The 14,829-nt window shown below is 48.9% G+C and overlaps 1 protein-coding gene across 3 annotated transcripts in view; it reads left to right on the top strand.

Moving 5' to 3' along the window:
• The window catches only part of PEAR1 (platelet endothelial aggregation receptor 1), a 68,767-nt gene that overhangs the window by 47,179 nt on the left and 6,759 nt on the right, over nucleotides 1–14,829 (top strand). For 2 of the 3 annotated variants that reach the window (XM_048509569.1, XM_048509577.1), the window contains exons 17-18: nucleotides 509–736; nucleotides 2,629–2,741. In XM_048509569.1, coding sequence (XP_048365526.1) covers nucleotides 509–736; nucleotides 2,629–2,741 — 341 coding nt within the window. The remainder of the gene's footprint in view (nucleotides 1–508; nucleotides 737–2,628; nucleotides 2,742–14,829) is intronic. The other variant, XM_048509585.1, reaches the window with a different exon arrangement.

Genomic DNA, 14,829 nt, shown 5'->3' with positions numbered 1-14,829 from the left:
GATGGATGGATGGATGGATGGATGGATGGATGGATGGATGGATGGATGGATGGATGGATGGATGGATGGATAGATGATAGATGGATAGATGGTGGAGGATGGAGGATGGAGGGATGGAGGGATGGAGGGATAGATGGATAGATGGTGGTGGATGGAGGATGGAGGATGGAGGGATGGAGGGATGGAGGGATGGAGGGAGGGATGATGATGATGATGATGATGATGATGATGATGATGATGATGATGATGATGATGATGATGTGGGTGGGTGGGTGGGTGGGTAGGTTTGTTGGTCTCTCTCTCTCTCTGGGTACCCCGTTGGCACAAGCTTGGGCATTTGCTTGGCTCAGCTAACCCCGTAGCCGCTTCACTCCCCAAGGGGAGTGGGGAGCACACGCTTTCGCAAAGCTGGCTGCAGAAGAAGTGCCAAATGCTTCCGCCCTCGTCCTTTCCTCGGGGGTGGGTCGTGTTTCTGAGGGGGTGTGGTGATGCCTTTTTCTTCCCCAAGGAACAGGAAGCCCCGACAACCCTTTCACGATGGTTCCTGCACCCCCCACGGGCGGCAGCGGCAGCAGCCTGGGGGCAGTGATTGGCATCGTCATTATGGCTGCCCTGCTGGTGCTGGTCTTGGCGCTCTTTGTCTATTACCGTCACTGGCAGAAGGGCAAGGAGAACCAGCACTTCTCAGTGGCCTACACCACAGGGCGGACAAACGCTTCTGAGTATGCTGTACCAGGTGAGATTCTGGGCCGTGGGTCAGGGCTGTTCCTGCTGCCAGCGTCTAGAGGCTTCAGTGAGCAGCAGGAGTCAGCCGGCTGGGAGCACAAAAAGTCCCAGGGCATCGTGAGAGGAGGGGGCCCTCCAGCCTCCATCCCACCCACACAAAAACGCACCCTACGTCAAGACTGATCCCTGGTTTAATGTATTGTCGAAGGCTTTCACGGCCGGAATAACTTGGGTGCTGTGTGGTTTCCAGGCTGTCTGGCCGTGTTCTAGCAGCATCCTCTCCTGATGTTTCGCCTGCATCTGTGGCTGGCATCTTCAGAGGATCTGATAGTAGGAAAGCAAGTGGAGTATATATACTGTGAGGTCAAAAGGTGAGGCCATCTCACAGTATATATACTCCACTTGCTTTCCATTCCTACTATCAGATCCTCTGAAGATCCTCTGAAGATGCCAGCCACAGATGCAGGCGAAACGTCAGGAGAGAATGCTGCTAGAACACGGCCATACAGCCCGGAAACCACACAGCACCCAAGTGATCCCTGGTTGCTTGCAGAAAACAGAATGACTTTGTTCCTTCAAAGGAAACAGAGACTTGGGAGCTGGCCCCAGATGCAGGGGTCCCACTGACCCTGGATTGATGTGGGGCCTTCTGGCGCAGGTGGCTTTTGAAGAGCAGTCGGAGGATTCAGCAGCTACAAAACACCGCTGCAACGTCCCTTGCTGCTGTGACTTCCCTTGCGTGTCTTCCTGCTCTTCAAAGATGAATACTGTTGGGTGCCTGTTGGTGCCAAGGCACCGTTCAAAGGGCCAGAAGGAGGCCTGCAGCACCCTGAACTGTCTGGGACCACCCATCAGCTGGGGGGGAGGGGAGTGCCTTTGCCGCATGAGAAGTGGGGGGGTGACAGGAGCGAGGCTGCTTTGTTGAGGTAGAGGTAGGTGGGGCTCCCGGCACTCTTTGGCACGTCTGGTGCACGGGAAAAGATGACCGCCATTGTTGGTTTTCGTTCTGCTCCTTGTTTCTTGGTTGTGAGGCCTTCAGGGCTTCTTCAGTATGGATCGATCAGGCCTCTCACTTGGCCTGGTTTTTTTAATTGGCTTTTTAAAAAATGATGTTGGGAGCCACCACCGCTGCCAGTGCAACAGGCCCAGGAGCAGAATGCAAATATTTTAAATACATACATTTTGAAAACAAAACTGTCAGTCTAGAACAGGGGTCCCCAAACTACGGCCCGGGGGTATGGCGGCGATGGCTCCATTCATGTGCAGTGGGGGCTCGAGGGAGAGGAGGAACCGGCCCCAACGGCTGTTGATTGCAGTTACATGATGGCACCCCCAAATCTCCATGAATTTTCTGACCCAGAGTTGGAAACCTTACATGTGGCAACGCCTGCTCCGCCCTTCCCACTCAGCTACTCCATGTGTTGCTCTCTGGCTTTCTGTTTTGCCTCACTCCCATTGGCATCAGCCAGGCTGGCGAATCGCTTGCTGGCTGCTAGGGAGGAAAGAACCCAGGAAGATACCTGATCCTGGGTTAGGTGGAATGCTTCATTGGGAAAGTTCTGCTTTTTTTTTTTACAGGGGAAGGTATTCCACAGCCTCCCCAACAATATTTGGAGCCCACCCTGTACTTGACATACTTTGGTCACTGTTCTAAAAATAGACCATGACAGAAAGGCTGAAAGGTGAAATCAAACATTTTACAATCATTTGTGCATAGGAATTTGTTCATAGTTTTTTTTAGTCCGGCCCTCCAACAGTCTGAGGGACAGTGAACTGGCCCCCTGTTTAAAAAGTTTGGGGACCCCTGCTCTAGAATATCTGAGAGGGAGTCGGTTCCTGCAAAGCTTTGAGTGAAATATGCCATGATGAGTCTTTCTCTCTCTCTCTCTCTCCCCTGCCTAGACATCCCTCCCAGCTACGCGCACTATTACTCCAACCCCAGCTACCACACCCTGTCACCGTGCTCTCCAAGTCTTCCGGTGCCGAGCATCCCGGAGCCGCCTGCTGCTGGTAAGGTAAGGGCCGCTGTTCTGTTTCCCAAGCAAACTAATATTAGATGTATTGTCGAAGGCTTTCACAGCCGGATTCAACTGGTTGTGGTGGGTTTTCCGGGCTGTGTGGCCGTGGTCTGGTAGATCTTGTTCCTAACATTTTGCCTGCATCTACGGCTGGCATCTTCAGAGATGCATCACAGAGGGAAGTCTGTTACACACGATACACCTGTGAAAGAGACTCCGGGAGCTGGGGCTGTTCAGTCTGGAGAAGAGAAGGTTAAGCCATGTTTAGATAGTTGAAGGGATGCCATGTCGAAGAGGGAGCGAGCTTGTTTTCTGCTGCTCCAGAGGCTGGGACCAGGAGTCATGGGTTCAAGGTGAAGGAAAAGAGATTCCACCTGAACATCAGGAAGAACTTCCTGACTTTCTTGTGGTCTCTTCCAACTCTATGATTCCATGTGACAGTCAGTGGAGAAAGAGACAGATCCCAGGTGTTACAGGTATGAATTGAAATGTTACATGAATTAAACTGCTACACGATGCACTGCAAACGAAGCCTGCACAATATAAGAACAAGTAGCCAATGGAGATTCCCCCAAACAGGAAGTTCCTCAGCAGATAAGATATGAATATGGAGCCAGCGTGGTGTAGTGGTTAACAGCAGGCACACTCTGATCTGGGGAACTGGGTTTGATTTCCCTCTCTGCCACTTGAGTTGTGGAGGCTTATCTGGTGATTGTGCACTCTAGATTAGCTTGTGCACTCCAACACATGCCAGCTGGGTAACCTTGGCCGAGTCACAGTTCTTTGGAGCTCTCTCAACCCCTCCTACCTCACAGGGTGTTTGTTGTAAGGGGAGGAAGGGAAAGGAGACTGTCAGCCCCTTTGGGTCTCCTGACAGGAGAGAAAGGGAGGGGTATAAATCCAAACTCTTCTTCATCCTCATCCGGAGGACACTTTTGAACGTTCTGCAGTAGACTCACCAGGGGGTGACTACCACTAAGAAGGAGGCGACTGACTTTGTCGTAGGCAGCCAGCCTTTTTGCTGAGACTCAACACGGGCTACAACCTATACAGATCAGACAGCAGAAAACATCCAATAGGCAGTGCAGTAGGACTACAAACTAAACAACATTGTGGACCATAAACCATGTAAGACCTGATGGACCGTAATGTGCAAGGTGGGTTGCAAAGGTCAAAGGGTTAGAAGTGAATACCAGCTCTGCCACTGGCGTAATGCCCATTGGGCAAGGTGAGCAGCTGCCCAGGGCATCACCTTGTGGGGGGTCATCAAAATGCTGGGTTCGTTTTGGGGTATTTTAGTGGTTTTCGATTTTTGGCCTGCAGGGGGCGCGGTTTTTAGGCTAGTGGCACCAAAATTTCGGTGAATCATCAGGAGACTGTTCTTATGCTACCCCCCGAGTTTGGTGAGGTTTGGTTCAGGGAGTCCAAAGTTATGGACTCCCAAAGTGGGTGCCCCTATCCCCCATTGTTTCCAATGGGAGCTAATAGGAGATGGGGCTACAGTTTTGAGGGTCAACTTTGGCCCCCCTGAATCAAACTGCACCAAACCTGGCGGGTATCATTAGGGCAGTCTCCTGATGAGAAACTGAAAGTTTTGAGTCTGTGCCTTCAGAAATGTGCCCCCTGCAGCCTGCAACCCCCATTGACAGCAATGCAGAAAACTCAATGCAGAACAAAGATTCTTGGGCAAATTTCGGGATGTTCTTGCAGGGAGGGCATTTTTGGACGTATCAGCACCAAAATTTCAGGGTATCATCTGGAGACTGTCATGATGCCCTTCGGGGATCGGGCGGTATATAAATTGAAAAAATAAATAAATAAAATAAAATAAAATGATGGCACCCCCAGGTTTGGTGCAGTTTGGTTCAGGGAGTCCAAAGTTATGGACCCTCAAGAGGGTAGCCCGCATCTCCTTAGCAAAGAATACACCTTAGTACACCTTAGTACACCTGCCTTAGTACACCTTAATACACCATAATACACCAGCCTTAGTACACCTTAATACACCTGCCTTAGTACACCTTAATACACCTTAATACACCTGCCTTAGTACACCTTAATTCACCTTAGTACACCTCCCTTAGTACACCTTAGTACACCTTAATACACCTGCCTTAGTGCACCTTAATACACCTTAATACACCTGCCTTAGTACACCTTAATACACCTTAATACACCTGCCTTAGTACACCTTAATACACCTTAATACACCTGCCTTAGTACACCTTAATACACCTTAACACACCTGCCTTAGTACACCTTAATACACCTTAATACACCTGCCTTAGTACACCTTAATACACCTTAGTACACCTGCCATAGTACACCTTAATACACCTTAATACACCTGCCTTAGTACACCTTAATACACCTGCCTTAGTACACCTTAATACACCTTAATACACCTGCCTTAGTACACCTTAATACACCTTAATACACCTGCCTTAGTTACGCAGCAATACACCTGCCTTAGAACACCTTAATACACCTTAGTACACCTGCCTTAATACACCTTAATACACCTGTAGTACACCTGCTTTAATTTTTTACCTTAGTACACCTTAAGTACGCAGCAATTAATTTTCTTGTAGTACGCATATGTTACACCTTAATGCCTTTAGTACACTTGCCTAGGTACGCCTTAATGCACGCATTAATGCACCTGCCTTAGGTGCACCTTAATACGCAATAATACGCATTCGCTGTGGTACACCTTAGTACGCAGCTTAATTCCACCTTAACACACCTGCCTGTAGGTACACTTTAATACGCATTAATACACCTGCCTTAGTTACCGCACCTTAATGCACCTGTAATACACCTGCCTGCTTGTAGTACACCTTGGAATGCTTTAATACACCTTAATACACCTGCTCCTGTGGGTACACCTTAAATACACCCTGCCTTAGTACACGCTTAATACGCACCTTAATACCGCACCTGCCTTGGTTACACCTTAATACATCTTAGTACACCTGCCTGTGGTATGCCTTAATCGCACCTTAATGCCCTGCCAGCGGGTGCGCAGCTTAATATGCCTTGGTACACCTGCTTTGGGTGCACCTTGATGGTACACCTATGAGTTACACCTTCCTTAGCGCACCTTGAGTACACCTTTGTATGGCTTCCTTAACACACCTTAAGGTACACCTGTAATGCACCTGCAGCTTGGTGCACTTGTAATGACCATAAGCCTTGAGTACACCTTAATGCACCTTAAGTACACCTGCTTGTAGGTACACCTGTAATGCACCTTAATACACCTGCTTGTAGGTACACCTTAGTACACCTGTAATGCACCTGTAATACACCATATGCTTGTAAGTACACCTTAATACACCTTAATACACCTGCCTTGGTACACCTTAATACACCTGCCTTAGTACACCTTAATACACCTGCCTTAGTACACCTTAATACACCTGCCTTAGTACACCTTAATACATCTTAGTACACCTGCCTTAGTATACCTTAATACACCTTAATACCCCTGCCTTAGTGCACCTTAATATACCTTAGTACACCTGCCTTAGTGCACCTTAGTACACCTTAGTACACCTTCCTTAGCACACCTTAGTACACCTTTGTATAGCTTCCTTAACACACCTTAGTACACCTTAGTACACCTTAGTACACCTGCCTTAGTACACCTTAGTACATCTGCCTTAGCACACCTTAGTACACCTTAGCACAGCTGCCTTAGCACACCTTAGTACACATTAGTATACCTTAGTACTAACTACTTAGTACACCTGCCTTAGTACACCTTAATACACCTGTCTTAGCACACCTTAGTACACCACAAGAACAAGACCGCCAAAGGCTGGCCTGATGAGGACATTCCGTTCCTTTAGTCTTGACAAAGACCCACAGGCCGGTCAAACCTGCCTCAACACACCAAAGACATTTGCAACAGGTACAGAACATGCAATTTTGCTTGATCATTCTGACACACGATTGCCCAATAAGGCACAAGTTTGCAACCGGGTACAAAGGACGGCCTCACAAACAACAGAAGGTCAGTCCTTCCTAGAAGGGTTCACCTTATTTGGCTAGCAGCCGACTCTCCTTATCTGTGCAACTGATCTCTACTAGGTAAATATCCTGTTTCCATAAGAACATAAGAACAAGCCAGCTGGATCGGACCAGAGTCCATCTAGTCCAGCTCTCTGCTACTCACAGTGGCCCACCAGGTGCCTTTGGGAGCTCACATGCAGGATGTGAAAGCAATGGCCTTCTGCTGCTGCTGCTGCTCCCGAGCACCTGGTCTGCTAAGGCATTTGCAATCTGAGATCAAGGAGGATCAAGATTGGGAGCCATAAATCGACTTCTCCTCCATAAATCTGTCCAAGCCCCTTTTAAAGCTATCCAGGTGAGTGGCCATCACCACCTCCTGTGGCAGCATATTCCAAACACCAATCACACGTTGCGTGAAGAAGTGTTTCCTTTTATTAGTCCTAATTCTTCCCCCCAGCATTTTCAATGGATGCCCCCTGGTTCTAGTATTGTGAGAAAGAGAGAAAAATTTCTCTCTGTCCACATTTTCTACCCCATGCATAATTTTATAGACTTCAATCCTATCCCCCCTCAGCCGCCTCCTCTCCAAACTAAAGAGTCCCAAACGCTGCAGCCTCTCCTCATAGGGAAGGTGCTCCAGTCCCTCAATCATCCTCGTTGCCCTTCTCTGCACTTCTCCATGTGTGATTCATGCGCCTCTTCTCCTTGGCACAATCCGGGCGTCTGGGCAAGATCGCTTCTAATTGCCTATTATCTGTTGTTGATTAAACTCTGTGGAGCTACACTCGGCAGGCCCCCTCTGGTAGATTCTGCGCAGCAAAATAATGGTGGGTGGCATCCGTTATTTCTGCAACTGGGTGCATTTTATTCCATTTTTCTCCGTCGCCTGGATGCCCATTTTTAGTGAAGGAACTGAGTTGAGGTCAGGGGGAAACATTCCATTTTCTTTCAGCCCCTTCACACGAACCCCCTATTTTATTTTTTTACAATGGAAACGGAGCTACACAGGCACAAACATCCCGATTTTCCTGACTGGCTTTTCCATCACCACAGCCCCCCCCTTCCGCCCGCTCCCCCCCCCCTCTGCTAAGGGAACGCTTCCAATGGGTGGAAAATCTGCAGCAACCCCGGGAGCCCAAGCAGCACCTCCACCTCTCATTTCTACAGTGTGGGAAAAAAGTTTAGGGTTTTGAAACGATTACACGTGTAAACATGAAGCATGCAACATCTCCCCACACACGCACTTTAAAGTTGTGATATACAAAATAATAAAATCTGTCCAAAAAGGGAGCCGAGCAATATGTCCCATCCACACCCAAAGGTGTGCACCTGCCTAGTTAATGTGCTTTGAGCACCTGAAAAATATTGCTCACAATCTGTTGCTGTACATATTTGGGTGAAATGCTCCTTGGAGGACATTTCGGGAACGCGGGCTATCACAACTGTCGGCAGCTCGGCAGAAATGAAACTGACATGATGGGAGCCAGGACAACGGGTGGTGGGACGGGGAAAGTAAAGCGGTTGGGTGCCCGTGCCATCCCCCTCAGTATGTATGTATGTATGTATGTATGTATGTATGTATGTATGTATGTATGTATGTATGTATGTATGTATTTATTTATTTATTTATTTATTTATTTATTTATTTATTTATTTATTTATTTATTTATTTATTAAACTTATAGGCCGCCTCATCCCCGAAGGGCTCGAGGCGGCTCACAACACGGCTGTTCTAACGGACAGCAAATCAACATAAAAACTTAAACCCCTTAAAACCCATGCAGCAATATAATTAAAATAACAAAAGTTTTTAAAACAAAAGTTGTTTAAAACAGGCGCCCGAACTAAAGCCAAAAGAAGGGAGGGAATAGGCAGGGTTCAAACTAAGATTTTGCAAAAACATCACAGTTTTGAGGGGAATATAACGGCTCAGTTCCACTTTGGGGAAGGGACCCATGCAAAGTTATTTCCCCAACCAGGATATTTCCCTTCATCAATCTGTTATATTTCTACCATGCAGAGTCCACCCCTGTGAGGTAGGACAGGACCCCCCAAATGCCCTCAAAATTCTCCATGCCTTGGCATGAGCCAGGTCAGCTGATGGAGGGGAGAATACACCCCCGGGGAATGAGTGGACAGCCGGGAGAGGTCAGTTCCCCACTGCAATCCAGCAGGCTGCAGCTTGAGCTCTGGGCCAGCTGAGTGAATTCCTCATCCTGGGGCCCCCAGGATTGTCCGATCCCCGACCCCCAGCAGCCACAATGACTTCCTCTGTGGGACAGCGCTGCAGTTCAACGAGCCCAGTGTGTCCTCACATTCCTTGTGAGATGAGAGTTCACACTGGCACACTAGAATCCTGAATTGATCTTTTCTGCAAGCAGGAGACACCCCTGATTGCCTTCAAGTGGTTAGGTGGGTTCTGGTTCAACTATTCCAAACTCAGGAAATAGGGGATATGTATCCCTGCAAGTGGTCAACCTGCTTCCATGACCGGCACCTGGCAAAAATAGTGATTGTGGCTTGGGGCATATTATTCCAGCTGATAAGAATGACGAAATCAAGGTCCTGGGAACTCCACTGCCGTTAAAGTGTCCCCTTGTGGGTTTCCGGTGTCCCTGGTCCAGTCGGCATCCGTATACCCCACGAGTCAGGGATCTCCCCGACCTCTCAACGGCATTCCAACAGTGAGTTGGTTTCCCTGCATAGTCTTTGCATAGCTGATGCACCTCGGGCCTTGCAGCGATATGTCAAGTACAAGAGTCTTCCGGCTACTTCTCTGTATGATCTCGCAAAAGTTCACTGTTTCCCTCTTGGTTCAGATAGTTTTTTTTCTGTAGGAGCCCTTCCTGCTCTTGCCTTCTTTCAGACTGAGATAAAGTTCTAAAACCTCTACGATCTTGTTTTCTGGCTGATAAGATGACTTCCGCCTTTCTCTCATTCCGTCTGTGTTCCAAGATAGTACTTGGTGCAGTGACGTAGGTATAGATTTTTTATGGGGGGGGGTTCTGGGGGTGAGGCCATGCCCCCACCCACCCTGGGGGCGTGGCCACGCCTTCCCAAGCCTCGCCCTCGGCCTTAGTGCTTATAAAAGCAGTTCTCCGAGGCAAGGGATGGCAGACTTCCCTGCCCCCCAGCCCCCACCCCACTGGCTGGGCTCCCAGCTGGCAGCCGGCAGTCCCTTCTCCCTCCCCTCCAGGCAGGTATTATCAGGAGTGTCACCTGATGATACCTTAAAATTTTGGTGCCGCTAAAAACCGCGCCTCCTACAGGCCAAAAACCAAAAACACACTTTAAAATACAAAAAATCCACAAACAGGGGGGCGGAGCTTCGGACATGCAATGGCGGGGTTTAAACCCGAGAAAAAAAAAACCCCTTACCTACGTCCTTGATTTGGTGTCTCCTACTCTGTTCGTCTCTTCTTCTTGGTTTAGGGGTTGCATAATTCACTGCAGTCCCTTTTGCCTTAAGATCAGATAATCCACATAAATCAGACCAGGTCTCTTTTTTCTGGAGCACAACCCCAGGTCTGCCGCTCATTCGGTGGATCTTTCCTTCGTGAGCCTTTTGCTCAGTTTTTCATTCCATGCTCTTGAAGACTGCCTCTGCTCAGAGTTTGAAGTTTACACATGAGTAGCTCATTCTTGGGTTGCTGAAGTAGCCGCCAGTGCAGCTGCAGAGTGCCAGATGTGCAGACTGAGCTAGCAAGGGATACTGTCAGATTCTCTGGTGGCAGCAATTTCCCTCGAGGTGGCCGATGCCAGAGACCAGGAACTGCCGTGGGGTTTTCCAGCCTTCCAGAGTCCACAGGCAGGGGGATTGTGAGTCTGCTCCTTCACGTGGTGGCAGTGGTGGGATGAAATGCACAGAGATCAGTGGAACTTGAGGGCACCCAAAGATGTTGTCAGGAAATAGCTGGGCCATCTTTTGGAGCTTGTCATTCAAACCCAGAGGCGGCTTCTTTCTCTTGTGTGCTGCAGATTAAGGGCGTTGGGTGATTATAATGTAACTAGCATTGACCCAGCAAAGCACTTGAGGTCCATGAAGATGAAGCAGCCATAGTTAATGGAAGAATGCAAAGAGTACCAGTAGAAGGTGTGAATCCATCTGTGAATCTCTCTTGCTGAATTCCTGCAGTCAAGGTGTGTCTAGTATGTCCACCATAGTGTGCCTCGTTCAACAGATGGAGTTCTGGCTCAGAGAGTTGGATTGGGGAAATGATGGCTACAAGCAGACGAGGGAAGACGAGCGAGTGCTTGGAGAAAGGAAGCAGAGCTGTAAGACCTGGAGCCCCAGATGCAAACCAGATGTGAAGGATGGACAAGAGCTGAGAGAGCAAGAACATGAACAGCAGCTGTTAAAGGAGACAGGGGAGTGGGGGAGAAAGTAGAAGAAGAGTCTGGATTTATATTCCACTTTTCTCTCAACTGTAAGGAGTCATAAAGAAGCCTTACAGACGTCTTCCTTTCCTCTCCCCCTCACAGACACCGTGTGAGGTTGGTGGGGTGAGAGAGTTTGGAGAGAACTGTGACTGGCCCAAGGTCACCTAGTAGACTTCTTGTGGAGAAGTGGGGAATCGAACCCGGTTCTCCAGATTAGAGTCTTAGCCAGTACAACCAAGCTGCAGAATCTCTCTGACTTGTTCACAGGATAATTAGTAACATTAATTTATTTAAAACACTTTTATGCCAGTTTTCCACCCAATCAGGATCCCCAAGACAGCAGTCATGAGAACATCAAAAGACACGAAAACATTCAAAACATTAAAACATTTAACTTAACAATTAAATGAAAAAACAATTCAAAGCAACATTTAAAATGGTGAAATGGTTCAAGACAAGCACATAACACTAGAACTAGGGAGGCAAAGCAGTAGCTGTTCTTGGGGTCTGCCGAGCAGAACAAAAATTGTCTTCGTCTGCTGTCGGAAGACTCCAGAGGAGACGGGCGAACCTCTCTGGGGAAGAGGTCCCAAAGTTTTCGTGCCACACCTGAGCAAGCCTTCTGTGGCTGAGGGGGTTAAATGCAGTGCTTTCAAAGAGACCAGTTGAAGAGGTTCTGCTGGAGACCCGACCACGGCCTCAAGCATTATCGGTCCCCCTGGCCTCGGCAGGGAACATCTTGCCACCAGTTTGGGGCCAAGTTGGAATCTAATTATAACAAATGGCTGCAGGGAGCGGGAATCAATTCCTTGAAGAAGCTGGAGGAATCAGATGAGCCAGATCAATTTCACTCCCACCTCCCCAGGGATAGAAAACACTGATGAAGGATAACCCCCTAAATCCTTATTGGAGTTTGGTCACTTGCGGTTGAGCAGGTGCCGAACCAAGAGAGGCTCGGAATGGAGGACTCTCCGTTTGGGCAGAGAGGGAAAGAGTGCCCCCGAGAGCCAGGAGGAGAGCAGGGAAGCCCCCGTCCGGCTCAGCTGAACCATCCCAAGCAAAAGAAAGGCTTTAGCTGGGCAACTGCGGAGCATGGGAGACGATCCTGCTGCCCCCAGTTAAAACCAGCAGAAGCGTAGGGACAGCACCAGCTCCAGGGACACTTGGCCTGGCCCGGGGTGGGGCGCACAGTCACGGGAGCCTCTGTAGCCTGAAGGCCTCCTGGCCAGCTATCTGACTCAGACATTATTTGTTGTGGCCAACTGTGGCCTGCTCTCTGATCTACCTCTTACAGGCAAGTTGACGGAGGGTGTCGTGTGGCAGGACACCCCCTGGTTTCCCTGCAAGGCACACCAGCTCCAGACCCCTTTCTGTGGGGGGTGCCGGAGCTGCGTTGGTCACTTTCAGAGAGGATCTCTTGGGGGAAACTATGCCCGAGGGATGCACTTCTTCTTTGTGGCCCTCGAATCTATGACCCGTGAGCGTGGTCCTGCCAAAAGAGAAGGGGGGCTGCTGCTTGCGGGGGCTGAGGGACGGGAGGGTGCAGCACCCCCCCCACACACATTTGAGTGCCACTGATGTTATGAACTATCTGAGGGTTATATAGGACCCGGCAGAGTTGCTGGAGAAGCCACAGAGGCCGCGTGGTGTCGTGGGAGACCCAGATTCAGATCTCTACTCAGTCACAGAAGGCTGCTGGGTGACTCAGAGTGAGTCAGTCTCTCTCAATCCAATCTATTGTGCACAGTTGGTTTTTTATTTTATTTTTATGTTGTTGTGAGAGTCCAGTGGAGAGGGGGGAGTCACCCTGCCGGTAGCTGCTTTGAGTCCTCATTGGGAAGACAAGCAGCGTCTCTTATATTCTAATGCTCCACTCAGCCCAGTCTCTGGATACTGATAGCTGCAAATCAGGATCAACCTCACTGGGGAAAGGGGTCCCTGCTTCCTCCACCACCCCTTTTAGCCAGCCAGGCTGGTGGCTAGTTGGAGGAAGGGATGCCTAGGAGATGCCATGCCCCACGCACTGCAAAACTGCAGGGAGAAGGTGGGCGAGTGAGCCGGGGGAGGAGCAGGAGCAAACCCCCCCCCCCGCCCCTCTGCAGTTGCTGTTGGGTCTGCTTCTCGCCTACCTGTCATCCCACCGGTGCCTCAACTTCTCTGCCCAAAAGTTCACATCAGCTCCTGATCACCAACAATGAAGCAACTGCGCTGGAGTCTGGTGGGTAAGCCAAGAGGCCTCTTCTCACCCACACCCCCATCGCCAGCGCCACCACCTGCCCCTCGGAGACCAGCAGCCAAAAGGAAGGCTAAATAAATAAGTAAATAAAATCTTGATTCGGCTGGGAAAGATGCTTGTTTCCATCATCGCTGAGCCTGGAGGATGACTCTAACCCAGTGGTGGCGAGCCTATGGCACAGGTGCCAGAGGTGGCACTCAGAGCCCTCTCTGTGGGCACGCGTGCATAGAGTTCATCATGTGATAATAGTGCAGTTATTTCAGGGAGATTATTAACACTAAACCTAAGACCTAGTTTTGGGGAAGCAGTTTAGGTAACCCTGTTAAGTGCTATTAAACCCTGCTGATTTTCATGGGAAGAACTAAAGCATGATCCTTTACCTGGGAGTAAGCTCAGTTGCTGGCAATGGGGCTTGCTTCTGAGTAAACCCTCCTAGGGTCGTGATTCATCCGTTCAAAGCATTGCATGGTTGCTTCACCAAGCTTATTCCCAAGTAATGCACGCCTCGGAGCCAACCATTTTTCCTAAACTAAAACCTCAGTATTCAGGTTAAATTGCTGTGTTGGCACTTTGCGACAATTAAGTGGGTTTTGGGTTGCCATTTGGGCACTCGGTCTCGAAAAGGTTCGCCATCACTGCTCTAACCCATAACCACCTGACCTGGCCATGTGAATCCATGCCACATGAACCTTGAAGCTGGACTATTTCAATTTGCTCGGCACGGGCCTGCCCTTGAAGACTGCTCAGCTTGTACAGAATAGCATAGTTGGATTACTATTGGCCGCTCGGTGGACTATGAGCATTACACCTATTCTATATTGCTCCATTGATTATCAGTTAATTCCAAAGTTCACTTCAAGATGCTGGCAATTATCCAAAAGTTACTTCATGGCCTAGGACCCATTCATCTATAGGTCTAGTTTCTTGAAATATCCCCAATGTGTAAAACGGAATTGCTCAGAATGGGAATAGCAATATACTAAAATGGAATTCTTAACGCACATAATCAGATTTTCAATTAATTGTCTGTTAAATTTATAGGTTTCCCTCCCTCTCTCCTGCAGCCTCCATTTTTAATTGGATATATTACATTGTCTGTACTTTTATCATTCTTGAATTGTAAATCCAAATATTATGGAGGCAACCAAAATAGTAAAAGGCCTGTAATCCATGCCCTACAAGGAGAAACTTGGGGAGTTGGGTATGTTTAGTTTGGTGAAGAGAAGGTGAAGAGGTGACATGATAGCCATGTTCAAATATTTGAAGGGATGCCATGTTGGTGAGGGAGCAAGCTTGTTTTCTGCTGCTCCAGAGACTAGGACCAGGAGTCATGGGTTCAAGGGGAAGGAAAAGAGAATCCACCTAAATGTTAGGAAGAACTTCCTGACTGTCAGGGCTGTTCGATAGTGGAATGCACTACCTGGGAGAGCGGTGGAGTCTCCTTCTTTGGAG

Source organism: Sphaerodactylus townsendi, linkage group LG01 (genome assembly GCF_021028975.2).
Source record: "Sphaerodactylus townsendi isolate TG3544 linkage group LG01, MPM_Stown_v2.3, whole genome shotgun sequence".
Classification (NCBI taxonomy): Eukaryota; Metazoa; Chordata; class Lepidosauria; order Squamata; family Sphaerodactylidae; genus Sphaerodactylus; species Sphaerodactylus townsendi.
This window is presented reverse-complemented; position numbering and strand designations above follow the sequence as displayed.